Genomic DNA, 27,480 nt, shown 5'->3' on the forward strand with positions numbered 1-27,480 from the left:
ATCTATTAGAATTTAGTTTTTCTTTAAAATAATTTTTTAATATTGTTATAGCATTTTCATTTAGATAATTCCCCATACATATATTCTTTTGGGATTGGCATTCTGTATTTGGATATGATTTGGTTTATAATAAATCTGTTCATGTTTGATTTTGTTATAGAATGCATAATAAACTTTTTAAATAATACTATTGCTTTAGAATTTAAAAAAATATTAATTTATAATATTGTTACATTGATTTTTTTTCACATAATACGGATTCAATTCAAATAATTCATAATGTAATCATTATGTTGTTTCAATTTTTATAAATCTTGGTTTGGATTAAAATTGATTATCATGATTTGTTTATGTTCTTTTATCCCTGTCTTTCTATTTGATTTTTAGGTTACGTGATAAAATGTTTTTTTTATACGAAAGATATGAAACATAAGTTTTTCCTTCAAAAAAAAATTTCTCTCCCAGAAGTTAGCTTTTCTCATGTCATTTGTGTTTTATCTAAATGTAGTATTGGAAATAGCATAATTAATTGCATTATCTATTAAGCAGGGGATCTGAGATTTTAGGAGTTTTAAACATTTTTAAGAAGGTTGGTTTTAAAAATATATATATAATTTAGGGTTTATTTGCCAAATAACCAAAAAAAAATGAAAATTAGATTTTGGGAGAGAGAGTAGAGAGAGATAGGAAGAGAAAGTAGGAGAGAGAGGAGAATTTTGGTTACTTAGTGTATTTAAGTTTTTTTCATGTATATAGGGTGCAATTTCCCTATAATGGGTTTAATAATTTAAAGGTCTATTACTATGTAAAAAAATATCAAAAATTTTGGATACCAAAGCCATTGTTTCATCGTCCTGATCCGGCCCAGCTATTAAGTTTTGGCCAAACTTTTGATTGGATATTGTGTTACACGTGCTTTATTTATTTATTTATTTTGGTCAAACACGTGCTTTATTTATAGGACATCATGTTAAACGTTATCTATTTAGGTTTGTGTCTGAGATACTATCACATTCTCTGCCTCCTTGAGAAATCCCTCTAACCCTTCTTTTGTCTTTCTCTTCCCATTGATCTCAGAAACACCAAGAATCTCGCGTGCATGTTTCTGTCCCACACATGCTGACCTCGTCAACATCCTTCGCAAGCGAATCGATAAAGGGGAACGCTCTAGTCTCATAACCGACAATCATATTCTGTACAAGACAGCACCGTGGCTTTTCCAACACGTAAGACATGTTAGCTTCAATGAGAACGAGTGGTATTACTACGTCACGAGGAAACAACTTCCGGCGATGACGAGAAAACCTGACTCGTGGAGACCGTGCCGTAAGGTTGGATGGTCAGGGACATGGAAGACATCTGGTTTGAATGAGGTTATCGACGAAAAAGGAGTTAAGGTCGGTTCTATGCACTATGCAAGCTTCCAGGCCAATGTTGAAACAAAGAAAGATGGGATAAAGACTGGTTGGTTGATGCATGAGTTTCTTTTGGATAGACCGGGTTTTCAAGAACTGGTTCTCTGTAGAATCAAGTTTAGACCGGGTAAAGACAATGCTCAATTTGCTCCAATATTCGCACCTATAGTGATCGGACAGCCACAACCGCCACCGGTGGAGACACATCAAGATCCGGGCACGGAACACCAAGGGATAATGGGACAAGACTCAAACTATCCATTACTGAATGAAGACATGGGGGAATATGGTCAAGATTTGGTTGACAACCAATGCCAGTATTTAGTACAAGAGACGATGGAACGTCTCCAGATTCCAATGATGATGAATCAAGCCTTGAATGAGGAGCAAGAGTGGAATGGGTATTCTAGTCCATCCTTGGCTCAACAGTATTTTGGAAAAGACATGGTTCCAATGACACAACACTTGGATGCTCAACATCAACATTTTGGAAGCATGTTTGAACATCAAGGCTTGGGTTCTTCTGCTCAGTTTTTTGGAGAATCTTCAGGTCAGCAGCAAAACCATATTCTTGGAACACAAGCAACCACCTATCACTCACTTATGGAGGAGGAGCAGCATCAAGATTTTGGTTCTTCTGCTCTGTTTTTGGCTCAAAACAATCAGTCTTTGAGACAGAACAATGATCTCTTAGCTCCCGGACAGCTATCTGCTCAGCAACAGCTTTTGAGGCAAAACTCAAACTTGTCTCTTACGCAACAGCAAAACCAGATTTTTGGAGAAGACACCTATCTCTCTCCAATGGAGCAGCAGCTTTCGCAAATTCATTATTCACAGGTTCCAGTTATGGTGAATCAAGCCTTCGAGGTGCAGCAGCATGTTCCATGGTCGGCTCAGCCATATGCTCAATTTAATGGACAGAACAACACACTCCCAACTGTTCCTATGACGACTCAACAACAACAGGACAATACCGTCAGAAGTTTACCTGCTCAGCTACAACCTGAAGAACAAGACAATGCTCCTTTGAAGAATCAAACCATGGAAGAACAAGCTGCATATCTTCCAATGAACCAAGGCATCAATGAGCCACATGGAGGCATTGTTGGCTATCTTTAACTGCTACTCTGACAAACTGCAAAACTCCAAAGTTTCTCTTTAACTTCCTTTTGTCTTATTAATGTTGTTTAAAATAATGCTTTCAGTTCATGTTTTTGTTGTTTTTTGTTGTTTTTGTTGTTTTTTGTTGTTCATGTTGTTCAAATTCATGTTTTCAAAAAAAGAAAAGAAAAAATTAATGTTTGATTTTGTTATTTATGTCCCCATTACTAATTTCAATTGTTACCTTTTCCAACTCTCATCTTTTTTTTCATTGTAACTATCTTTGATTTTTTCCCATAGCTTTCCTATAGATTGATTATTACTACAAATTGGTTCTTCAGATATTTCTAAATACACACGACATAATAATTCATCTTCATGTTGATTGAACGATGAGCCTTTACTCTTTTTCATATTTTTAGCAAATAAAAAGATTATTGAATGTGATATTTTAAATTACTTGGAACCTATTATTTATAGGTGAAAACGAATGGATAAAACTTTAAATGAGTGGTCACAATTCAGTTTTACAATTTTCTTATCTAATATGTTGGGTAGATTATACAAGATTCTAACCCAATAGTTGATGCCATGAGAAATCTAGTGAATGGTGTAGACTAAATATTAAATATTTTATATGATATTTGGATAGGATAATAATCCAACAATTGGTAACATATAATATCTAGAGAATGGTATAGATTAAATATTCAAGATTCTTAGATGATATTAGAAAAGATTTTAATCCAACGGTTGATGGAAAATGAAATCTAGTGAATGGTATAGATTAAATATTCCAAAAATTCTATCTTCTTAAATAGTAAATTTATATCTATAAAAATACTCGGTTTCATTAATTTTTATCTCGTAATTTACAAATAAAAAGAAAAGATGGTCATTTTATCACTTCTAAATTCACTAATTAATCATATATGTAAGTATTATGTAAATAATAGTAACGAATAGTAAGGTATTTTAAGAAAATATGATTTCGTTTATCATTTTGAGTCGTTTGAAGTTGCATTTGCTTGAATTATGTGTTTAAAGTTGAATATATCTTCTTCTTTTTTTTGAGAAAGAGCTTGTTTAAAGCTGAAGTTATGTAATGGTTATGGTTGAAAACATGTTTTTAGTAACATAAAAAAATACCATTATATACAAGCCTTTGAATCCAAAATATATATCACAATAGTAGGTGTAAGGCTACCAAGAGATCCTCTTTCGTTTCATAATCCTTGCGAGAACAAATACCAACCATAAACGACGACTAAGGGCCTGACTGGTTTAACTGTTGCGGTTGCGGTCATTTGCAGATGCGGGTAGTTACGGTTTTAAGCATTATTAAGAGATTTGGTACATCGGTTAAAAATTGATGTGTTTGTGAGATAATTATGACTGGTTAACTACCAAATGAATCAATGGTTAAATCATAAATTAATTATATTTACATTTTATATAACTATAAAAATATTAAAATCATATTATGATAATAAATATAAAATTGATATTTATAAAATTATATTATTAATTTATTAAAAAATTATAGAAAATATTTTGGCTTTATATTTTTATTATACAAATTAAAATATAATATATAGTTTTAGTAAATTTATTATGTTATAAAAGTAAGTATCCACAAAATAATATATAAAAACATTTCAAATTCATAGAAAACTATAAAAAAAAATTAAAAGAAAAAAAATACTGATAGTTAAAACAAAAATATGAAAAACATAGTTACTAAAATTCTAAAATTAATTCTAGTAAATTAATGATAATGTGTTTCTTCTAGTTATGTTTTGAACTCTCTATATAATCATGTTTTGAAAGCAAAAAATGTGAAATCATTTGTTTGATTGCATCTGCTTGTTTCGGTAGAAAGCAGAGTAAACTGAAAAGTGTCGTACTATAAATAAGATGCTGGTTTGTGGACGCACTCTAAAATATTAATGGGCCTTAAAAGAATTCACTAGGTTGATAAAACCCAAAAAAACAAAGAAAGTAGAATAAAGTTTTGAAGTCCATACGCGGACAATAACACGTCAACACATCATCGGTAACTAAAGAGATCAGGATCCCCGACTAATTCTGCCATAGAGGCCAACGCCGTTCACCTAGGCTTCGATCACCAGCTCGCTTGTCATTAGGTCACCAACTTCTTTGACTGTCAAACACTGGCATGCGTCCATTTCTGCAGGGGCGGAGAACCCGTTGTTATCTTTGTTGTGCTATCGGAGGCTCTGAGAAAGTTGTGGGGATGACATCAAATTTGCATGGCCCTTATGGACTGAACCGAGAGCTTCCAGTAGCATAGCTGAGACAACAACGAATTTTCCATCTTTACAGAGATCGAGTGACAGAAATCTGAGACATGTGAAATCAAAAGACATTATTTTATTTCGATGTGAATAATTTAACATGAATCTAATTCCATAAGTGGGATTACCACCTCGTAGCATGTTGGTCCTAGATGTCTAGCTAGTCAACTGCTGCACCTCAACGCATTTCAGAGAGAACCCATATAGCTTCGAGTGGCATTTCATCTTATGGATCCTAAGTATAATCAAATAGGTGACACTCAGCGTTGCCAGCTTATTTAAATGGTCTCAAGAAGCTGAATTCTGGTAGGTACAATTACAATGTCTTCAAAATCTTCATAAAAGCTGTCCCTGGAATTTTGGTGTGACTTGAAACAAAATAAAAAATAGAGATCAATATATTTTATCACAAAATGAAAACAGAAAACAAATTCACAGAAATACTTTCAAATACGAAGTGATAACCAATTGATAAAACACAAGCTTTTTCACAAAAGAAAACTAATAGTCTACATCTTTTGAATTGGGTTTTCAATTTATTTATCAGGATACTAAATTGTTATGTTATTTAACCCTCTAAATTAGTTTAAGTTAATAAATAACAAATCCAATGTGAATTTTATATGATTATTAAAAATAGTATATATAATGTATTTAGATTTTTTTGTTTTAGGGGATCTATAAAAACGAGGACTCGGCACAATGTACGCTTTTGTTAATGAATGAGTGGACAAAAATTAGAAAAGTCCTTTACAAAATAGGCAAAATACTCACAAAAAAGTGTATTCAGAATATTTTTTCAGTGGCTAACAAATCGTCTTTCTAAAACTAATTCACAATGCCCTCGTGGAGAGCACTGATTAGTTCGCCTTCCATATAAATTTCATTGGGTCGGTCTAACCTACTATTAATTATCTTATGAACGTTCTTAGCAGATTTTGCAACATATACTGCTTTTCACTAATTGGGATTATATATATTTATAGTATGCCTTCTGTTCAATGTATTAGGTCAAGAGAGGATGGTGCTCAAAAAAAAAGTCAAGAGAGGATAAATGGTTTGTTAAGACTTTTGCTTTTAGATGCTTTTAAAACCATATATTTGGCAAATTCACTACCACAAATTTAAAATTATTATATGATGCTTTCCTTTAAATGTAGCATGAAGGTTCGATAAAACGACCTGATAATACAAAGATTTCAAAAGAAATGAAACAAAAGAAAAATGAAATTAAAAAAAAATGAAATTACAAACTAAAAATGTCCACAATCAATTCGTTTAATTTTTATTTAATCTGTAAAATATTGAATTAAATGTAATGGTCTAATGGTAGTGTAAAAGGTTGATTTTTCTGGTTTGGGTTAAAACTTCTTTGGAAGATTACTTTCTAAATCTGAATATGTAAAATTTGATTATATATATATATATATATATAAATTATAAACCAAATATTCGAGTTTTCAGTAACATAAAATTAGAATAATACATTTATTAATTTTTATAATTTTGTAATCATTAAAAATATGCAACACTCCAAAAGTGAATTTTCAAAAAGAGAAAAAAAAAACACTCCAAAACCGTTTTATTATTAGTTGAGCAAAAATAGGTATAACCGTATAAAACAAGAGACTAGTGTGTTACCAAAAAACAAGATACTACTACTGACGTAAGATTCAGGACTTACAAAAAAACAAGTACTTGAAACTCCTTAAGCTTGTGAAATAAAATCTCTGTCTGAACAGCAGGACGTGCGATTTTCCAGTACAATTAATCAAGGCCGCCCATTTGCCCTCGCAGACAGCAAAAGCCGACTAACAACTCAAGCGTCCGTGCCGACAAAAGAAAATAAAATAAAAAATCGAGCATTACTGTTTTTCCAGTGACGATAGAATTGAAGAATAGACTTTAGTATTTCCTCCATTTCGATAGAAATAATATTTTAAGTGATGTTTTGTTGTGTTATAATATTTAAATAATTTTAACTTCATTAAAAATTGCGCAGCCAATTATAGTTTTATCATTTTTAAATTAATAATTAAATAAGTTTATTTAAAATTATATTTTCAATAATTTTTTAGAAAACGTTAATTTTTGGTATGTGTGCAATGTGGCAAAACATCATATATATGATCTATATTTCATAATGAAAATATATTATGTATCTGCGTATCGCTGTTTTTCATTAGTTTAGAAAAGAAACAAAAAAGACATGTTTGTTTTCACAAAATTATCTTGTTTTTAATATAGATTTAGAATACAATTTACTTTATTTGTTATTTGAATAATTTATACACTATTCTGTATATTTATATACTGATTGCACGATCATTGTCTGATAACTTTGATGTTTTATTCGTTAATTTAAATTTTAGTAATTAACTTATCTATTAAGAATAAATAATATATTATATTAATAATTAATACTAAACTATAAAGATTGTTATTATGTTATTGATTTGTTTAACACGCTGCAAATAACACTTAATTTGGTAGTCAAATAAGTATTTTAACAGCATATAGTTTTATCGTTATTACATGCGTTATAATCATAATTCACAACAAACTCAAACATAAGAAAATTACTGACCTTTACTATCAATGAAATCATTGTCATGAAATTCACTGGTTTTATGTAGATTTGGTGTTTGATCATCTTTGAATTTTGCTGATTTTTTTTATAAAAAACATCTAAAATTTTATGTATTATGAAAACAGGAGAAATCAATGAAAATATTTGAGAGAGTAAGAAAGTGAATAAAAAATAATAATGAGAATAAAAAAAAAGAAGAAGAAAAAAGTGAAGATAAAAAGAAAGAAAGAGATGAAAATTAGAATAAAAAGAAAATGAATGGAGATGAGAGAAATGAGTGGAGCAGAAGACATCCAGCTGGCAACCTAAACCTCGAACGCCTTTTTCTTCGTCTGACATACTTTCTACTCTCTGCTGTAACAGTATACGGAACTGGAGTTTTCATCGTTACGCCGAGATATAATCGTTTTCTTGTATACGAATGGCATGAGCGAGACCCCTAATGTCAATTAATGTGTAGTTCATTAATATGAACCTCATTGGATATATACAACTAATTTTTTTTATCTTATTAACCTCTTTTTTCAGCCAGTTTAATTATTCATATGTCCATATACAGAATTCAGATTTTTATCATAGCTAAGGCTCAAGAATGACCGAATATATAAAATTCACAATTCAAGTCATACAAATATAGTATATGCCTATGATAAAAATCAGTGAATGTACAGTTTTCAACTTCTTCTTTTTTTTTTATAATCCAGGATTTAACGGAAATAATAAATTTAATTGTAAATTTAATTTTTTTTTATACGTTTGAACTTTGTCAAAGGCTCGGATTTTTACCTAGGTAAAGATATCGTAAGAATCTTCAGGAAAGTATAAATAAATTACGGTTATGAAATATGATAAGATGCTTTGGACCGCCTCGTCGACTCGTCGTGCAGACTAGTCTTGGTGCTATCTATTCTCAAAATGGTACGTGTCAGAAGACTGTTCGTCGGCCTAGTAGCTGGTCAGGCTTTCTTAGATCAGCAGAGACGATTTCTAAAGTTCTTTTCATTAGTGTTTAATTATCCTAATTTAATATTAATTAGCTGCTTATCTCGAAGTTCCCACCAAACGGATATCCCTCAGATGCCTTAAACTACAGTATTATCCTCACAGTCATCAGTCTCTTTTCACGAGTGATGTATCATGTATGCCACGTGGAAATTGGCTTTACGTTAGCTTTTTAGGTTAGAAAATATATTAACTGCAGAAAAAGTGTAAATTCCGAAGCAGTTTTTTCAATCGAAAATAGATATACTACCAATTTCTTAGCAAAAAAAACTAAACCATTTATTGATTATGAATTTATTATGATTCAAATCAAAGACGGAGAAATATACTCTCTTCTCATTCTTTAAATTTTAAACATATTTAAAAGATTCGAAATTTTAATTATTAATAATATATTTATGTGATTAGCTATTTATAATAACTCTAAATCAATGTACATTAAAAATAATACAATCACATTTTTAAAGTTTACAGTTTTGTTATTGACAAATAAAAATATATAGAAAACTTGAAAATAGATTTTTGACTAGTTTCCAAAAATAATGTTTCAAAACAGAGAAAATTTTACTTAAAATAAATAAATAACTATACAGCTTTCTCATAAACAAACATTTATTTAACCAACAAAAACGCCACCACATATAACAAAAAAATCACATATAACAAGCAAGCCAACCATACAATCTCAAGTATAATAAGAAATGTGATATTTCAACGAAACATAATATGCCATCGTTAATATTTTTTTCAAAACAAATGACACATTAAAATTATAATGCAACAAATTTAGAAAAGAGTGACACGTTATTGAGTTTTTTATACATCTTTGTATGTAATAAATTATCTATCTTTTTACAAGGCTCCTTAAATCTGGGGCAATTTTGGAATTCAATAAATAGTGAAAGGATATATATAAGGTCTCCATGTCGTTATCTTTTGTAATCAAAACAAACATTTAACCAACCGAAAATCAAAATCCGAAGCTAAAAACAGATACATGATCAGATAATCAAACAAAAAATAGAAGATATATGAAAATGGCGTCTTTACTCAGACAAGAAGAAGAAGAAGAACATCACTGTTCTTTGTCAAGACTCTCCGTCTGTTGTAACTACGACGGCGATGATGCCGACGGAGAACCGTCTGATTCCGACGTAAAGCTTGTCAGCGGAGGAGAGAAGATGGAGCAGGAGCAGCTTGAGTTTTCAGATTCCGACAACGGATCAACGGGTTGTCTGTCGCTTCCGGCGACTCCTCCGAGACTGAGACGGCGGCAGGGAGGAACGGTGAGTTCGCCGGTCTCCGGCGATAAAGCATACGCGAGCGAGAACGAAGCGCGAAAGGAAAAACATGGGAGTAATAACAATCAGAGGAGGAGGAGGAGGAGGAGACTGCGACCGGAGTATCCGCCGTGGGTGGACAGCATGCGGCGGAGCTACGTTGATGAACAGAGCGGTTACGGCGGAGGAGTGGTGGTGGTGACGAGGCCTATAGGAGGAGGAAGGCCACTGTGTATGGATTTAGGGGAAGTCAAAGCTTGTCAGGATTTAGGATTTGAGATTGAACCGGGTCAGGTCTCGTATACCGGGTCAACGATGGATACTAGTAGTGGCGGCAACTCTCCTATCTCCTCTAACCACCGTATCTCCAGTCCCGGTTAGTCCAAAAAAATCCAAACTTCGTCTTCTGTACATTTATATTTAAAAATTGAAAAGTTTCACATTTTAACGAGATTTTAGGTAAAATGATCTATAAAACATATGAAAATTAAGAAGCTAACCGAAGAATATTGATCATGATATTCCAAATATTTTCTACAATATTTTTCATTAATTTTATGTGTATATCTAATGAATAAATAGAAATTTTATTTCAGAATGTATAAAAAATCTTTTATTTGTAGTTTTAAGACATGTAATATCATTTTACAGTACAAATTACCTAATGATTTTTTTTTTCAAATAAAAACAGTTTTAGACGATACAACTAAATTTCGCAATTAGATTTTTATATGCAGTAATGTAGTAATTCTTTTATATCTCTCGTTTAAATGAAAGGCAAATTTATGTGCAAAATATAATTAGGTAGTTACTTTAGTTAGTATTTTTTATGTTATATTATCCGTTTTAAATTATCAATTGATGAATATTAGATTTATTAGCCTTTTAAAATAGTGATCCTGATTAATTTGAGTTTATTCAGGGGATGATCCAAAAGAAGTGAAAGCGAGGCTCAAGGCGTGGGCTCACGCTGTGGCTTTTGTGTCTACTACCCATCATCATCAACCTCCTAATTCTCTATGATCTTCATACAATTTTCTCTTTTTCATCACATTATTCACACTTGCATGCATAAACTTTGTGTTTTACAGCTCTGTTTTTCTGTCTTTGTGTATTTGACGATGAGTTTTGGCAATTGATATGGTCTCATACGCCAAAAGAATAGAGTATACAAGTATAACTACTAAAGTTTGTGGATTGATTTCTACATAATTATTGTAATATCTCAACAATGTAAATTAATATGAAATAAAAAAAATTTTGGAGAAAGAATAAATAGGAAATATTAAGATTTCTAAAATTGAACTCAATTGTATAATGCTTCAAGAATCAGTTTTACTGCCAAAGCAGAAATATAAATAACCTCTAACATACTTTGTGCGTATATGAGAGGACTCAGAGGAGTTACGAAGAAACGGATACTGGTTCTTGACTTCTTGAAGCAATAGATCACGGCAATGAAAGGTAGCTCCAAGCTTGATACAATACAAGCCAAGAAAGCGCCGAACAGTTTAGGTGAAAGCAATCCGCTTCATCGGGAGGTAGTGGTAGTGTGAGACTGTGAGTCAATGTTTCAACATGGTTGCTCCTAACCACGGAAATCATTTCTGGTAACTGCGAATTCCGCTTACACTGTTTTATAAATTATATATACTAAATTTGACGGCGCATGCAAAGTTGTCTGATACGTGGGGATGCGACACCCATAAACTCATCTGCCAAGACATGTAACTTCGGCTCGGTTAGCAATTTATTCATAGTATTGGGCCACAAAAAATCAACACAAAAAGTGGTCATAAATTTATCAGAAATTGCTATTTATTTTTGACCACTGATCCAATTTGGCCCGAAGGGAGAGGCACTGTAATGTATAATTTGGGAAAGCATAAGGTCATCCAACTTAAACGCATATCGACACTAAAATTACTAAAAAACGAGATCTGGGGCCCGATGGATGTACTGCAAGTTTTTGGCACGACTCTTGGACTGATTTGGGGCCATTGATCTTGGCTTTGGGCGCTAGAGGTCCACGAGATCTTCGGATCAACTGTGAAGCTCCGGTTATCAGAGCAGTGGTAGATGGAAACTGGTTTCTTCCTTCAGCAAGATCTGAAGAGGCAGTGACTTTGCAGATTGTGCTCTCAACCATGGCCCCACCTCACTCGGATAGGGGTGATGACAAGTATCTTTGGCGTAATGGAGCTGATCATTTCGTTCCAAAGTTTTCATCTAAAGCAACATGGCATCGTATCAGAGAGAGAGCTCCTGAGGTCCCTTGGTGGGATCTGATATGGTTTAAAGAAGAGATTCCAAGATGTTCCTTTGTAGCTTGGATGGCAGTACTCTCCAGACTACCTACAAAAGATAGATTGTCCTCGTGGGGCATGAATGTCTCTACGCTTTGCGTCATGTGCTCTTCTGGACAGGAATCCCATCAGCACTTATTCTTTTTGTGCCCATATGTCTCAGCTGTCTGGTCTCACTTCTCTGGAAGCGCTTGGCAAGCTGCTCCGTTGTCTATGCTTGATGTTGCTGATATCATCGCTGTCTATCCTCAGTTGCGAGTGGTGATTAAATTGTTGATGCAGGTTATTGTTTACTGCATCTGGCGGGAGAGGAATTCTCGCATTTTCAAGCAGGTTGCCACTTCAGAAGCAGGGGTGATCTCGCGTGTTGATAGGCTGATCAGGGATCGGCTCCTCTCCATCTCTCCTTCAGGACCACAGTCTCCGTCGCTGCTCCAGCTATTCTTCTCCCTCACCTTTCGGCCTCCTTAGCTTTGTTATATTTCCTTCTTTGTTCTTGCTTTCCTCTTTTGTAATAAGTGGATCTCCACAACCTTAAAAAACATAAAAGCCTGGTATAAATCTTAACATTTACACACAAAAAAAAAAAAAAAATTACTAAAAAACAGGACATATGTGAAAAATCGGTTTGTTGTATACTCGAAGACATGGCAAACTTTCAGTTTCTAGACAGTGACACCAGTGTGTTTTGGTAGGAACACACAGGAAGATTCTTTATGTGCAATCGATGTGAAACGTTATAAATGGCATTTCCTCAGATAGTCGTAACTTGACTAACCTTATAATTATGGTATTCTAGAACTTCTTAAAAATGTGACTAACCCAATTTATATATTTAGTGATTTGTATTATAGTTGTTACATTATCATCTACATTTTAATTCACATGATTTACATTGTTGTAAAATAATAAATTAGTTACTTTCCAAATTCAGATTCAATATTGTTGCATATTGATTTAATTTTCTGTTTCATAAAGCAAACACTGTAGAATTAACGGCTTTACATTAACAGTAGAAACCAACAATAATTGAATATATGCTAGCTAAGTTGTAATATGTAAGAATTGATTATTTAAGCTTATATTCCCAAGTTCAATGCATCTTCCACTCATAAAGTAACATTAAAAAATATAAAGAATTTAATAAGAAAACAAATAAGGCTCAAAACTAGATATTATAATCATTGTTATAGTAGATAAAAATGTATAGCCGGTGTTTTGTTGTAGTGGCATTCTTGTATAATTTTGAGTTCAAATCCACATAGTCATATTGCTGGCAATAGAAAAGGGCAAATTTGAAAAAACGGTAAAAAACATTAATGTTTTGGTTAGGCAATGTATTTTCCGGATTAAATTAGAACTATATGCTACTATAGTTTTTTTTTTGATCAAATGCTACTATAGTTTTGTTTTGTTTTTTTTTTTTGTTAAACGTTAGATCCCATAGTTAATAGTTGGCATCTACCTACAGGCCGTCATCATTTGTCTTATATATACCTATATATTATATGTAAACCAACTTCCTTTCAATTAAGAAATATTTAGTCTTGAGATCTTCAAAAGCATCTGAGAGCTTTGACAACTAGACGAAGAGAAAATGTCCATTAGAGCTCAAGATCAAACCCTTGAAGGTATACTTACTCAAATCTATTTCTCTTATGTTTAAAGTACTTTTATTTATTTCCTTTAAATCTGATTCCATCGTGTGTTAGCCTTTTGCTCATCTTTTCAAGATCCTGAGATCCAAAATCACGACTAAACTTTTAGCTCTCCTGCTTTATGCTCTATTTCTCGAAAGCTTTGCTTCAGATGAGATCGGGTTTGTTTTTATAGACCATATAATATACATCTCTATATGCTTATGTTTAGGTAAAACTCATTCGTTGTTCTTTTATCAGAAATCATCCAATGATATTAATAAAGATTTTCTTCTTGAAGATCATTAGCACAAGTTAAATAAACTTTGTTTGAGGATCATCAATCTAAAACACATCCAATATGTTTTCCCAACATCACTTGGATCTAGAAATATTATTATTTTGTTTGATGATGGCAATATATCCAATGAAAGTTTAGTGAAGTATAATAATTTGTAGTGGGTAAAGAATATTGGCACTGTTGACAAAAATTAAGAGAATTTTGGATTTTTAATTATAATGTTATATTAGGAGATTAATGTATCACTTCAAAAATGTTAAACAGATACAGCATAAATGTATTACTTCAAAAATGTTCAAAAACACAACAGATAAATCATGATCCATGTATAATGAAATTATTAATACTCATACAAACTTTTAAAGTAACAAAATACAACTTCGATTTTACAAGATTGCAGAATAAACTTCTATCTACTTAAAAATCATCATTTTAACTTTCTGAGTATAAAAAAAAATTAACAAAAAGTTATATTGTATCAGTTTGACATAAAATAAATTATGTTTTGGTCAAAAGAATAAAATATTTGTGGCCTTACTTTTCTGCTGGTTTAAAGTTCGTGAAACATTTGGGAATGCATTCAAGAATTATTTAGGTTTGTCTTGTACTTTCATGGTGAAAAAAAACTATAATTTACGTATCATTAATTATGGTATATAATTATGTTCTGTTAATTAATGATTTAATCTTAAATTTTGTCTTTTTTGTGCACCTTATCTTAATTTTTTCTACAATATACTTTTAAAAACAACATAATATTGCTGTCCATTAAAATGGCACTGTCTTAATATAGAGGTAAAATTGATGATTCCTAATTTGAAAATATTAATTTTGTTATTTTTGATGGAAGTTGATTTTTTTTTTTTTTTTTCAACAAAGAAGCAAAGCTAAACTAAGTAGATTCCTGAGCCGAGAACCATCTCGGAAGAACGGAGTCAACATAAACCATAGCAGAAGGCTGAGTCCTAGCACCTCGTGCTAGCTTATCCGCCATCGTGTTTTGTGCCCTTGGAATATGCTGGATAGTGAAAGTAGAGAAGTATTCCTTACATCGTAGAAACTCTTCCATGTGAGTAGTGAACGCCGGCCATTCTGTTGGAGTAGACACCATCTTCACCAACTGTGAGCAGTCTGTTGCAAACACCACCTCTGAGATGTGTAGGGTCTTCATGCACTCCATCGCCCATATCAAAGCTTCACATTCTGCGTGTAAAGGTGATAGACTCCTGCGAATAGACATTGCACCCATCATAGTATCAGTGGATCTTTCGTTTCTGTAGAACCATCCTTGCCCTGTAAAAGGATCTTGTTCCTTCCATGCACCATCAACATAACATCGGTTTACCCCTTGTAAATTAGGACTCCCACCAAAAGAAGACCCTCTGTTTATACTCTCTTTAATCTGTGCCTCAGCCCATAAAGTGCCTTCTATCTCCGCAGTCCGAAGAAATTGAGGAGGACTTCCAATTTTATTATTAAAAATCTTAGCATTACGGTTTTTCCAAATATACCACAATATCCATGGGAAATATGTTAAATCTGGTTCCTTTGGTAACCGCCAAAATAAATAATCCATATTGGTAAAAAGAGATTGGGTAGGGAAAACTCCCGGACGTGAAGGAATATTAGATAAAGCCCATGTTTGGCGCGCAATGGGACATTCAAAAAGCACATGATTAATCGATTCTTCTTCTGCACCACATATATGACATTGTAAATCACATTTGATCCCTCGGAAACGAAGGTTCTTTGTAACTGGTAGACTACCAGAGATTATTTGCCACACAAAATGTTGTAATTTTGGCGAGCATTGAAGTTTCCACGCATGAGCTAACAAAGGTTTAACATTGGGGCCCATATCACTGTGTCGAGATCCTAAATCAGGATATAGAATTTCCGTCCGGTATCCCGATTTAACAGTATATCTGCCATGATCCGTAAACAACCATCCATATGAGTCCGGTTTTGGATTTCGGCTAATAGCTAAACTCCGTATAATACTTACATCATCCTTATGAACATATGCATTGAGTAAATCTAGATTCCAAGAGAGATCTACTGGATTAATTAAATCCTCCACTTTAAGTAATGGATTCAAATATTGATTCTGAAGTTTTTGAATTGCTGACCTCGGGCGTTGAGCGGGGATCCAGGGATCATTCCATACTGAGATGCTTGAACCTGTTCCCACTCTTTTGATTAGCCCTTTTTTAACCAGAGATCTAGCTGAAGTAATACTTCTCCACCCATAAGAGGGAGAATATGAACGTATAGGATCCATTGGATCTGATTTCCTATAATAACGTCCTTTAAAAACCTTTGCAAAGAGAGATTTAGGTTTGTCAATTAGCCTCCATAACTGTTTAGCTAATAAAGCTGTATTGAAGTTTTGAATATCTCTAAAGCCAATGCCACCCTCCTTCTTATCTATGCACATTTTGTCCCACGAAAACCAGTGTAGCCCTTTCTTATTTCCACTGCCACTCCACCAAAAATGAGAAACCATACTCGTTAGTTTCTTGGTAACCGTTTTGGGTAAACGAAAACAAGACATCACATGAGTTGGCATAGGTGATGCCACCGATTTAATTAAAACGATGGAAGTTGATTTCGAAAACACATTTGTTTGTAATCTGGAAGTTTCTTTTTACATTTTGTCATTTTCACACCGGTTTTGTGAGAAAACAAATTATATATTTGAAATTTTGTTACATGGGCTTACTGTAAGAAAAGAAAGAGGCCCAAACAAAAGCCTATAGTTCATTAGCAAAGCCTGCATTTAGACTCTTCCAGATCTCCAAACAATGCAATTATTAGACTTCTCCTCCGCCTTTCTCCACCCACGCGCCGCCGCGTTAGCCACCACCTCCGGCGTAACAATTTCCACAAAATTCCACTCTACAACCGTATTGTCACCCTGCTTTCCACCTTCCTCAACACCACTCCTAGCTTCCTCTCCCTCACGTAGATGTTTCACATGCCGAATCGGCGAGGATGATTATTGTAACAAGGATGAAAGTGAAACCGATGAAGATGATTATTTGGTTGATTGCTTGACAGATGGGAAGAGTGAGGAATTGGCGGTGGTAGGCGACGATGGGGTTCTCATAGAGGTGAAGAAGCTCGAGAAGAGCTCGCGGCGTATCCGTTCGAAGATTGGTATGGAGGCGAGCCTCGACGCCGTGTGGAGCGTATTGACTGATTACGAGAAGCTGTCGGATTTCATACCGGGCCTTGTCGTTAGCGAGTTGGTCGAGAAGGAAGGGAACCGTGTTCGTCTCTTCCAGGTTCTTGATCTCAATCCATGATTCTTGCTTTGTCAAAAGATTCTAACTTTTAACTGTTTGTTGTTTACTATGGTTAAGACAACTCCATTTGCTCTTTTGTCGGAATCAAAATTAGACATTTGGTACTAAGTTAGAAACTGTTTGGTGTTGTGACTTGTGAGTAGTAGAAAAATTCTTAACTTTATAGGGATAAGTATGTTTTCTTTATAGGGATAAGTATGTTAATTCTAGGAGTGTTTTAAATCTATGTGGCCGTAATCAAAATCGACATTTGGGAGGGTGTGGGGGCCGAAGATCCTGTAGTAGGTATGTCTTTGAAGATTAGGTAGGATTAGGAAAAGTACCTTTATAGGGATAAGTATGTTTTCTTAAAAAGAAAATTAAATCAGGTTTGGAGTTTAGTAATGAATTGTAAAATTTATTCATTCACATAATCAAAATATATAAAAATCATTTGAATATCTTGTAGTTTGTTGTGCATACGATTATTGGTAGTCTGTTCGAGTTTTCTTTCAAGTTTCTTGTCCGAGCATCAAGTAGTTTTGTTTGTTTATGATGGAAAAAACTAGTCTTATTTTTCAGGTTTTTGTTTCTTTCAACAGATGGGGCAGCAGAACTTAGCATTGGGTCTTAAGTTCAATGCCAAAGCTGTTCTTGATTGTTTCGAGAAGGAGCTTCAGATTCTACCCAATGGAAGGAGACGTGAAATCGATTTTAAGATGGTCGAAGGAGATTTCCAATTGTTTGAAGGGAAATGGTCCATCGAACAAGTAAATATTATATCATATGATATCACCTGATGCTTGAGGTTCTGTTTTTGACTCCTGTGTTTTAACCGTTAAACAGTTAGACAAAGGGATTCAAGGGGAGGCTTTGGATCTACAGTTTAAAGATTTTCCGACGACGCTTGCATACACTGTAGATGTAAAACCGAAGATGTGGTTACCAGTGCGGCTTGTGGAAGGAAGATTGTGCAAAGAGATTAAAACAAACCTTTTGAGTATTCGAGATACAGCTCAGAAAGTCATTGAAGGTGTTATCCATGATCTTTGAGTTTTCTTTCTCAAGTTGAAGTAATGTTCTACTTCTCTGCAGGTTATAGATAAGATACAAAAAAAAAAAAAAAAAAAAAAGATACAATAAGCCTTTATAGGTTTTTGTTTTGGATTATTTATAAAAGCTTATGTAATTGGCTTTACATACACACGGTATTCTCACTTGTATGCTCTGATCTATATAGTCTTTGAATATACCAAAATTTTCCAACATGTGGTTGTTCCGACCAGAGCTGATAACTAGATGTTTGTAGTGAACACGGTTTTCTTACTTGAAGGGTAAATGAGTAATATAATAATTGATTTGAAATTAAGCTAAAATGCAGGAATCTGTTTTCTGTTGCTTAAATAAATAAGTTAGTTGTTACAGAAAAAAAAAACAAGGTGCTCTGTTTCCGAAACAGAGTGCTCTGTTTTTATGGTCGAGACTATAGAGCTATGTTTAAACCACATTTTGAATCAAATTTAATTTATATTCTTAAGGAGGTAATGTTGAGGCGGGAACAAAGAGATATCAGAGGACCTTCAAAGTAAATTGCTTGATATATTCTTCATTAATATAAATTATATAGTAATACATATTGCGTTCCCAAAATGTACAAATACAATCATCACTGCTTGAGTCTTCCCCAGATTATAAACTCTCTGGAAGCAAGACTATGATAAAGCTAGAAACAAGAAGCTTATCGCAGAAGATGATGATGCAATAGAGAAAACAAAGAAAGTAAATACAAACGATAAAAAAGTGTAAGATAGAGAGGAAAAAAAAACCATTAACCCGGTTATAACATTGTTTTTGCTTATATGATTAGAACTGGATGTTGCTCTTGAAGCTCTGACCAAACCGCCAATTGGAAGGAACGACGTTGAGAGCTGCTTTGATTCTTCCATTGCTGAGTTGAATTTTGAAAGAGAGAGATTGGCCATTAAGGTAGGTGTTGCTTTGCCAGTTAGCTCCCCAGTTTCTTGACATAGTCTCCCATTTCTTGCTTCTAGAGCCTTTAATCCAAACTTTAGAGATCTCACCAGCTCCTCCTACATTTGAGATGAGAACCAGCTCGAAATAGTTCCTACCATTCATCGTGAATCTCATTCCTCCGCTTCTTCTGCATCCGACCCTATAATACGAAGAAAAACCCTTTTAAGCCCACTATTTTGTGACATTCTTGGTCTACACGAAAACAGAAAATAGTACTCTGGTAGCTGTATAGATAAAAATTTAATGAATACAATTAGTGTATTTGAAGTTCACAATTTATTATTATTAGATAATAAAACTGCATGGAAAATATATATTTTTGAAGGGTGTTTTTTTTACTTTTAGTTTAAAATGGAGTGAATATAATTTAGTTTTAGTTTGATAGTTGTATATTGAATTTTTTTTTTTTGGAACGCTTTTTTTTTTGTTTGGAACGCAGTTGTATATTGAATAGAAGTTGTAAATTTACCTTTTGTAGAGGATGGGGACGATTCCAGCTTTGTACTTAGCGATGGTGAGAAAGGCAGGCTGAGCCATGTCGAAATGAGGTCTTGGTGGGTTGCACCATCCTCCATTGTCACTAGCCTGAGCAAAGTTTGGTGGACAAAAGTTTGTGGCAGTAATTGTGATTGATCTGCCTCTAAGACACCATTGTGGCACTTTGGATGCGTCGCAGACAATCTGGTAACATCCACCACATGACTTGCCGTCATTGAAGAGTGCTGTGCTCAATGCCGCAGTGTTTGTCTTGTAACCATCCGTGTATAGGTTTCCATAACCACAAGCTCCACCTGAAGGTAAGATATATAGATTCATTTCTTGAGTACGAAGATAGCTCATAAAAAGTTCATAATCATAAAGATTACATATTAAAAATATATTTATTTGTAGATATAGAATTAAAGTGAATCAAACCGAAATTATTTGAAAATATAAGTTTCTCCAAATCGAAAACAATACAATTTGAAGTGTTAAATTAAACCAAACCGAGCAAAAAATGTCAAGCCGTAGTTTGGGAACTTACCCATTGTACCAGAAGCATCACTTCCACCATAGAAGGTCGCATGAGCTCGCAACCACCCTGCAGAAACTGAACTGATCTTCATGAAAAACATTGTGTAGAAGATAACTGCGACCAAAAGAGAGGCGATCTTCGCCATTTTCTTAGAAAATTCTTAGGTTTTTATGAAGTCGTTGATGATTGTAGAGTTGGATGCATAAGACTTAGGCGGCTTCATCACCTATTTATAGTAAAATCACACAGTTAGTTTCAATTAAAATAAATGTATAAATAATTATATATGACTTGGAATTAGCGAAAAAACGCTGAAAATAATGATATGATTTGCTGATGATTGACCCAATGATTAAAAGAGTGCGTATAATACGGAGTTTTCATGCATACGATAATTATAGTTAATCCAATAAGGCATGTGACTTTAGGTAGCTGCTTTTTGTTCCATTCATTTAGTTATAGACTTTGCTCTTTTTTCTTAGTTTTAAATTGAGTTAACTTGTCAACCAAGTTCTTACTAAAATTTTAAGTAGGATGGTAAACCGGTGGTTAGTACGAAACAAATATAATAGACTAATGCAGCAATCTATAGAATAGCTATCAAATTTTAAACTATACATTAAAAGAAACTTGATAAATCTTATTGTGTTATTCTTTCAGTAATCCGTCCCTCAAAATAAAGATAGTTCGATGTGGAAAGTGAAGTTCTGTAATACTATGTGGGCCGGCGATGGCCGATGGGTAATCCAAATGCATATGATGCATAATACATTTACACATTCAACACGTATGTGTCATGTGTGTGTGATATAATTATGTAAACATGATGTAACTCAATCATCTTTTATTTCCTTTTGATATTTGCTTAAACTTGTAGTACAACGTATAAGCTATAGCGCGTCTCGTGAATGATTAGAATTCTTACAATAACCATTAAATAGTTATATAGTATTACAAGCAAGTACATATTTATAAACAAGTTGTCTCTTGACGATCGGCGCAACGAACGTCGAATTCGAAAATCAATGAGGTTTTGTTGAAACTTCAACGTACGACATTAACTGATAAGTGCTCCTCCATTATACGCAAATTCCGTGGTACGTTGCAAGTTGCCAACTTACGCTGATAAATAGATATTTATCAAAGGTTTCGGTACTTTGACGCAAATTGCTATACAGTTTATAACTATAAAGTATGAGACTGTCTTTTCAAGTATATGTAAACCGAACAAAAACAACAAAGGGATACTTTTCTTGTAATTCAAGATGTAAAACCGATCCGAAGATAAACAAAACTATAACATGTTATGGTCATCTAGAGAGATGTAAACGATGTATATATATATAATGATACGTATATAGTACATTGCTAAATACAGTTTTGAATTTCTTCATCAACATTCCACCCACAGATTCTTACTCAATATTATAAACACATTTAATGTGGATCTTCAACCTAATCTTGAAATGTCTAAGGTGGTCGAAGTCAAGACTTTAAAATATATAAGTACGTAATATATATTTTATACCCTAATATTATGGCATATATAATGGTAAGTCCACGTACTTATAACATGGGTGATGCGCTGATTCCATTTGATAAACTCACACATGGACCCACCGCCACCACCCTCTATTTTAATTACAGTTTCATATATTATTATATAGCTGAGAATTATTGACAATCAAGATAACGCGAAATAATTATATGGAGAAGGAAAATGGAAGTACCATAGTACGTACAGTACGTATAAAAAAACTTTACCGCAGGAACTATTGGCACATAGATTATCAGTATCACCCTTAAACTGTAAGCAGAGTCATATGCTCTTTTTTTCATCATTCACATTATAGACCCAACCAACACAAACTTTATCGCTTGTGTTGTCCTGAAATTTTGTCTTAAATGATCAAGCCTATCATTTGATCAATATCTTCAACCTAACTATTTAACGACAAGGAAAACCCAAATTTGCAGATGAAACAAAAGGTAAATGAAACTGAGTGAAGAAGAAAGCGCACATAATTGAAAGTAACAGAGACTATGGAAACCTGGAAAACAAGGATGTAACTCCCGTTTTTGGTATACGAAGGAAGGTTTAACATGATTGATTTGGATATCTATGTCACTAAAGTGCATTTATTTTTTTTGTTTATACAGCTGTTTAGAACTCTAGGGTTAACCGTGCTTGAGCTGAAGAGCTGGAATAGTAGAATGATGGATGACTTACCGGAAAGTCATTTGTCGGAAAGTCATTTGCAGTATTGTGTGAGTGATGTTAAAACACGTAGAAAGGTCATGTGGTGATTGCGGGAATCGTAAACAAGACTTTCGAGCTTTGGAAAAAAATTAATGCACCACCCGTTGTACGGAATGGGCCCACAGGCCGAGTGAGCAGACGGAGGAAACATATATATTAGCCGTAGAAGGTCGTATCAGAGCTGGTTAGCTATCTCGGTCATGACATGAGGGGCGTTTTGAGACCTTTCCTGGTGTGTGACGGTGGTGTTGCACTCTGTGAGTGGTAGTGAATTATAACATCACCAAAATGCACTTACCTTTTCTATCACACATTCATTTAGAACTCCAGAGTTAATCGTGCTTGAGCGGAAGTAGTAAAAGGATGAATAATTTATCGGGAAGTCATTCGCGGTATCGTGTGAGTGATGCCAAAACACGTGGAAATGTCATGTGGTGGTTGCAAGTTAGTAAACAAAACTTTTGAGTCTTGAAAAAAAATTTACTGAATAGGATCCATGGGCCTAGTGGAGGTGGAAAGCCATTAGCAGTGGGGAGTCAGAGCCTTACAAAGGAGATTTGATCAAATCCGGTTAAATATGTAGATAAGTGTCTAGGGTGGGCAAGTGAAACATTGGCATATAGACTCTCTAAAATTTTAAAAATAATTTACATAAACAAATATTCCTAAATTTGTAAAAGAAAAAAATAATAATTAAAATTTACTAAACTATTTATAGCCTACAAATTTTAGGGTCGACCACTAAAACTGACTAATGGAAGAAGGGGTCCTAGATTTGAATAAATAATCAATTAAACTTTAATACTCTCGATCATCCATTGCTTATGGATTTCATGCCTGCTCACTCAACCTGTGGGCATCAGTAGTCTTGGCTTTCATCAGTAGTTCCCCAACCAATAAGTTTAACAGCATGACCTCCAACGTTAGAACTTAGAACCGTTGATATGGTTGTACACTCTAGATTTGTGATAAAAGGTTACACGGTTATAAATTTGATAATAGAGTTGTTAGTTTACTAAAATAAAAAGTTCAAAGCAATAAAGAACTGAGATAGATACAAATAACTCATTACTTAGGTGATGGTGTTTAAAAGAAAGGTACAAACAAAACTGTTTTTGGCAATTTGTAATGTAAAGCATTGTTATCTCATGTCTTTTTTTTATTGTTTACAGATGGATCGAACTAGAGGGTCTAAAGTTTCAGAGGCCTGTCATATTCTCTTTTCTTTTCAATCTGAAAGTGATCTAGAATCCCAAACTCTTCCGCATAAGTCGATTAGATATTCGAATCTATCCAATAAAAGGAATGAAAGATTCGATGGGTAAAAATGAGTAAAGCTTTTTTTCACCCTCAAAAACTGATTCGAGTTTTAAAATAAGCCTCTGTCTGAACCAGAAAGTATTCAGATATTGCACCTTCTCGCTATTCGGAGGCTATATACACATTCGTACGACAATACCAAGATTTTTGAGAAGAAGGTTGAACTGAAAGAAAAACAGAACCGATTCTTTGGCAGCTGTCTTTCTGGATTGTGTCCGATTGTAATATAAGATTTATGTTTTGGTCGCTAGTTAACATGATTTCATACATTAGGATCATTTTTCCAATATTTATTTACTAGTCCCATTGGGTCAAAACAGAAAGTCTCAAGTGATCTTAACAGTGTAACCAAACGCTACAAAAATAACAGATATAATAAGTCAATTAGATATTCGAATCTATCCAAGAAACGGATGATGGATTTGATGAGCAAAAAAAGAGTAAAGCTCTTTCACCCTCAAAAACTGATTCGAGTTTTGATATAAGCCTCTGTCTGAACCAGAAAGTGTTCCTATATTTCACTTTCTCGTTATTCGGAGGCTATAATACATATTCATCATGTCAATAAAAACACAAAACAGTGAGAATTAATGTCGGAAGCTTTTTGGTAAGAAGAAGCTTGCAATTGAAGATAATTCAATTGCTCCTCCTCAAAAGAAACAAAAAAAAAAGCCTCAAACGACCAAAAACAATACAGAAAAGTATTGAATGATCAGAATTTATGTTTGCCTCCTAACTAAGCCAGATATGAAATTTGCCTAAAGAACTTAGGGTTCACAAGGCTACTCTAAGGAGGCAGTTTCAAACACAAGGAACAAACAAGGGTTAAGAACACAGACACAAAGATGAAACGGTAAAGAGATTGATGTTATGAAAAGTGGTGGCTCAACCCTTTTTATCCACTTCTGTACTCTAGGGTTTTGACTGTTTGTGTTTATGACTATTTTACCCTCGCTTCGAAAACGATTGGTCAATTTGGTTTGGTTTTGTAAAACCGATCAATCAATCTATTGTATATGCCACATTGAATACCGCTTTTGGTTATGTCTTTTGGTTTAGATTCTTCCTGATTCCGAATGTTATTTGAGCCCACTAACCAAAAGCCGGCCTAATATTAATGATAGCTCAGATACATATTAATATTTTGTAATTTATGATTATTCGACATTTTGAGTATTATTGATTATTTTTCTTATAGATAAATAAATAAATGTATGTTTAAAGTTATAAGCTATAGTTTAGCACATATTTTGTATTTTTCTTAACTAACATTGAATAATAAAATATAAAATATCTGACAATACATATGAAACTTTCTTTTTCCCTTTTTATAAAAAAAATTGTGAATTTCATGCTTAGATAAGTAGACAGCATGAAGTTCATATGTAGAAAACAATGACGACACGAAGTTCTAATCTCCTTGGGGTGGCCAGCTGGTAAAAAGCGTAAGCATGTGCGCTGTTTTGGTTGGTAGCCGTTTCAACCAACTGTTCCTACTCATACACGAATCATCAAATTTTAAAACATTACTACTACTTTTTTTGTCAACAATAAAGATTTATATTTTAAAAATTAGATTTATGCTAAATAAATAAAAGAAAACAAATTATTCTCTGTCAAAGATAGATTTTTCCCGAATCATTCTTTCCTTCTTCTTGAATTCTCCTGTCGTTGTATCCTTTCAAGAAAAAGAGAGAGAGAGAGAGGAAATAACGTCCGTTTGAAGATCCAAATCTCGGCAATGTCGACGTTCTCGCCATCGTTGGCCGTCCTCTCTCTGATTCTTCTGAGCCTCTCTCTGGTTTCATCGACGGAGATTAACAAGGGAGGAGAGATTCGATTACCTTCCGAGAAGACCAACGGCGAATTCTGCGGGAAAACGTCTAAACCGGCTTCATGTCCGGTTAAGTGTTTTAGGGCTGATCCGGTTTGCGGTGAAGACGGCGTTACGTACTGGTGCGGTTGTGCAGATGCTCTGTGCCACGGCGTTCGTGTCTCTAAACCTGGAGCTTGTGATGTTGGTAATGGCGTTGGGTTGTCTGTTCCTGGACAAGCTCTGCTTTTGATCCACATTGTCTGGATGATGGCTCTTGGGTTTTCGATCCTCTTTGGCCTCTTCTGATTTTTCTTTTTTTTTGTTGGGGATTAAGAAGAAGATAGAGATTGGTAGGTTTTGAGGTTGCAACCACTGAATCTTTTTGTTGATAATCATTGATATAAAATGTTTGAGTTTTATTTCCTAATTGATGTGCAGAAAAAAAAATTGATATGTATTGATATATTACAAGAAAACTATGAGAAATGATCATTATTTGGTTTGGTCCGTATTTTTGAATCTTGCTTTCGTCATCTGTTTCACAAGATGATCCCAGATTGTATCAGTTAGGTGATTAGGCAAACGGTTTGCATCACGTTCGAGTGCTTGTAAGCATGCGTCTTTCAATCTCCCTGCTGTACTATTCATCTTGTAACTTCATAACGTCAAGGTTTATACCATTGTCTGATCAAACAGTGGGGTTGGTTCATCTAAGTGGTTTGCTTCCCAGAGAGCGTTGATCAAAATGTTGTGTATAGGCTAAGTTTTGCTCATTGTGACCAAAATCTACAGAGAAACATCTAGCTTCCCATCTCCTCAACCAATTTCACTGCTCCCTATAGTTTACCTTCCCTGCAAGGCAACAATGCTGAAACCATTAGCAGCAACCAGTCTCACTAATTTTATCAGAAGCTTTAAAGGAAAGGGAAAGAGCAACACGCAATTCATTCTTCACTTCATCACCCGAACAATTACAACATAATAATTATAAACTAGGGCTTTAGGCAACATCCTAACTCCTCCAATGTAATCCTAAACTCCTAACGCTGAATCATACTTGCAAAGATCTTGGACAGAGAAGACAATACAAAGTTTCGGAAATGGTGACTTTTACGCGTGGAAGCTGCAGCTGATACGGCGCTTGCTCTTCCGTGGACTCATCGCATTGTACAAACATGCACGTTTGATAAACAGATTATTCTATTAATGGACCCATGTTTAGACCCATTAATAGTCCTGAAATAAGATTCTCACACCCTAAGATTTTCTCTCTCCGTCATCTTCATCCGTTGCCTGCCGTTTCCACCGTCTGAATACTAACTTTTTAGATATATGGTGGTTTTGCAGATTGTAGAATACGCTAAGAAGAAAGATTATACATCTCTTATTGTAGTTCATACAAATCGCAGAAAACCTGGTTAGTTCTTTGCGCCATGGTGTTACATGTTTTGTGCCCTTTGATACAAGTCTTTATATGGTTTGTTTGTTATAATCATATGTAGATGCCCTCCTTATCATTGGTTTACCAAACGGTCCTACTGCTCATTTCAAATTGTCAAATCTTGTTCTAAGAAAGGATATATTAAGGTATGTAAAGCAAATACATTTCGTCTTCTCTATGTGGATTAGTTATAATTGAATTGAAATTTAACATTTCATTGCAGAATCATGGCAATCCTACAAGCCATGAACCAGAACTAGTTTTAAATAACTTTACAACGCGTCTAGGAAACCGTGTTGAGAGATAAGCTATGTAGTTCAGTTCTTATGATTCTTGAGACCTCGCAGATGACTGAAT

At 34.0% G+C, this 27,480-nt stretch overlaps 8 protein-coding genes and 3 non-coding genes across 12 annotated transcripts; 6 read left to right on the forward strand and 5 right to left on the reverse strand.

The window, feature by feature from the left end:
* Positions 1-967: 967 nt before the first annotated feature.
* LOC117132593 (NAC domain-containing protein 53-like) lies at positions 968-6,401 on the forward strand. Its single transcript, XM_033287316.1, has 2 exons — positions 968-989; positions 1,078-6,401. The coding sequence occupies exons 1-2, from the start codon at positions 968-970 to the stop codon at positions 2,532-2,534; spliced, it is 1,479 nt and encodes a 492-aa protein (XP_033143207.1). The 3' UTR covers positions 2,535-6,401.
* Positions 2,625-8,292, reverse strand: LOC117132372. Its single transcript, XM_033286237.1, has one exon. The coding sequence runs from the start codon at positions 2,928-2,930 to the stop codon at positions 2,757-2,759; it is 174 nt and encodes a 57-aa protein (XP_033142128.1). The 5' UTR covers positions 2,931-8,292; the 3' UTR covers positions 2,625-2,756.
* LOC117132594 lies at positions 7,679-9,416 on the forward strand. Its single transcript, XM_033287317.1, has 2 exons — positions 7,679-7,829; positions 8,278-9,416. The coding sequence occupies exons 1-2, from the start codon at positions 7,679-7,681 to the stop codon at positions 8,508-8,510; spliced, it is 384 nt and encodes a 127-aa protein (XP_033143208.1). The 3' UTR covers positions 8,511-9,416.
* On the forward strand, positions 8,726-14,392 carry LOC103858805. Its single transcript, XM_009136227.3, has 3 exons — positions 8,726-10,082; positions 10,629-13,643; positions 13,725-14,392. Exons 1-2 carry the CDS (start codon positions 9,458-9,460, stop codon positions 10,727-10,729), a joined length of 726 nt encoding a protein of 241 aa, XP_009134475.1. The 5' UTR covers positions 8,726-9,457; the 3' UTR covers positions 10,730-13,643; positions 13,725-14,392.
* Positions 11,854-12,483, forward strand: LOC103860106. Its single transcript, XM_009137709.1, has one exon. It carries the CDS (start codon positions 11,854-11,856, stop codon positions 12,481-12,483), a length of 630 nt encoding a protein of 209 aa, XP_009135957.1.
* LOC103858806 lies at positions 13,547-18,460 on the forward strand. 2 transcript variants are annotated; one of them, XM_009136229.3, is made up of 4 exons: positions 13,547-13,643; positions 17,011-17,237; positions 17,840-18,007; positions 18,084-18,460. In XM_009136229.3, exons 1-4 carry the CDS (start codon positions 13,610-13,612, stop codon positions 18,288-18,290), a joined length of 636 nt encoding a protein of 211 aa, XP_009134477.1. In that variant the 5' UTR covers positions 13,547-13,609; the 3' UTR covers positions 18,291-18,460. The 2 variants fall into 2 exon arrangements, with proteins under 2 accessions (XP_009134477.1, XP_009134476.1); XM_009136228.3 differs by lacking the exon at positions 13,547-13,643 and having other exon boundaries at positions 16,505-17,237.
* Positions 18,461-18,640: 180 nt separating this feature from the next.
* On the reverse strand, positions 18,641-25,467 carry EXPA17 (putative expansin-A17). Its single transcript, XM_009136231.2, has 3 exons — positions 20,296-25,467; positions 19,741-20,062; positions 18,641-19,410 (listed from the first exon to the last, which is right to left on the reverse strand). The coding sequence occupies exons 1-3, from the start codon at positions 20,429-20,431 to the stop codon at positions 19,101-19,103; spliced, it is 768 nt and encodes a 255-aa protein (XP_009134479.1). The 5' UTR covers positions 20,432-25,467; the 3' UTR covers positions 18,641-19,100.
* Positions 23,824-23,983, reverse strand: LOC117133267. The gene has a single exon (XR_004457088.1). It is a non-coding gene; the product is annotated as a small nucleolar RNA snoR138 (small nucleolar RNA).
* On the reverse strand, positions 24,253-24,410 carry LOC117133266. Its single transcript, XR_004457087.1, has one exon. It is a non-coding gene; the product is annotated as a small nucleolar RNA snoR138 (small nucleolar RNA).
* On the reverse strand, positions 24,455-24,613 carry LOC117133243. The gene has a single exon (XR_004457067.1). It is a non-coding gene; the product is annotated as a small nucleolar RNA U19 (small nucleolar RNA).
* On the forward strand, positions 25,458-26,193 carry LOC103858808 (the record flags this gene model as incomplete). Its single annotated transcript, XM_033287318.1, has 1 exon — positions 25,458-26,193. A coding segment is annotated over one exon (531 nt), but the record flags the coding sequence as incomplete, so codon positions are not given.
* Positions 26,194-27,480: the final 1,287 nt, after the last annotated feature.

The sequence above is a fragment of the Brassica rapa genome, chromosome A03 (assembly GCF_000309985.2).
Source record: "Brassica rapa cultivar Chiifu-401-42 chromosome A03, CAAS_Brap_v3.01, whole genome shotgun sequence".
Lineage (NCBI taxonomy): Eukaryota > Viridiplantae > Streptophyta > Magnoliopsida > Brassicales > Brassicaceae > Brassica > Brassica rapa.

What these genes read in the sequence shown, in the direction of transcription:
- LOC117132593 (XM_033287316.1), top strand. Translation starts at nt 968, where the DNA reads ATGTTAAACGTTATCTATTTAG. An exon ending in GTTAAACGTTATCTATTTAG is followed by an intron (nt 990 to 1,077) that starts GTTTGTGTCTGA and finishes CATTGATCTCAG; the next exon opens with AAACACCAAGAATCTCGCGT.
- LOC117132372 (XM_033286237.1), bottom strand. Translation starts at nt 2,930, where the DNA reads ATGAAAAAGAGTAAAGGCTCATCGTTCAATCAACATGAAGATGAATTA.
- LOC117132594 (XM_033287317.1), top strand. Translation starts at nt 7,679, where the DNA reads ATGAATGGAGATGAGAGAAATGAGTGGAGCAGAAGACATCCAGCTGGC. An exon ending in CGTTACGCCGAGATATAATC is followed by an intron (nt 7,830 to 8,277) that starts GTTTTCTTGTAT and finishes AAATATGATAAG; the next exon opens with ATGCTTTGGACCGCCTCGTC.
- LOC103858805 (XM_009136227.3), top strand. Translation starts at nt 9,458, where the DNA reads ATGAAAATGGCGTCTTTACTCAGACAAGAAGAAGAAGAAGAACATCAC. An exon ending in CCACCGTATCTCCAGTCCCG is followed by an intron (nt 10,083 to 10,628) that starts GTTAGTCCAAAA and finishes GAGTTTATTCAG; the next exon opens with GGGATGATCCAAAAGAAGTG.
- LOC103860106 (XM_009137709.1), top strand. Translation starts at nt 11,854, where the DNA reads ATGGCCCCACCTCACTCGGATAGGGGTGATGACAAGTATCTTTGGCGT.
- LOC103858806 (XM_009136228.3), top strand. Translation starts at nt 16,755, where the DNA reads ATGCAATTATTAGACTTCTCCTCCGCCTTTCTCCACCCACGCGCCGCC. An exon ending in ACCGTGTTCGTCTCTTCCAG is followed by an intron (nt 17,238 to 17,839) that starts GTTCTTGATCTC and finishes TTCTTTCAACAG; the next exon opens with ATGGGGCAGCAGAACTTAGC. An exon ending in GGAAATGGTCCATCGAACAA is followed by an intron (nt 18,008 to 18,083) that starts GTAAATATTATA and finishes ACCGTTAAACAG; the next exon opens with TTAGACAAAGGGATTCAAGG.
- EXPA17 (XM_009136231.2), bottom strand. Translation starts at nt 20,431, where the DNA reads ATGGCGAAGATCGCCTCTCTTTTGGTCGCAGTTATCTTCTACACAATG. An exon ending in TGATGCTTCTGGTACAATGG is followed by an intron (nt 20,063 to 20,295) that starts GTAAGTTCCCAA and finishes TCTTACCTTCAG; the next exon opens with GTGGAGCTTGTGGTTATGGA. An exon ending in GTCCCCATCCTCTACAAAAG is followed by an intron (nt 19,411 to 19,740) that starts GTAAATTTACAA and finishes TTCGTATTATAG; the next exon opens with GGTCGGATGCAGAAGAAGCG.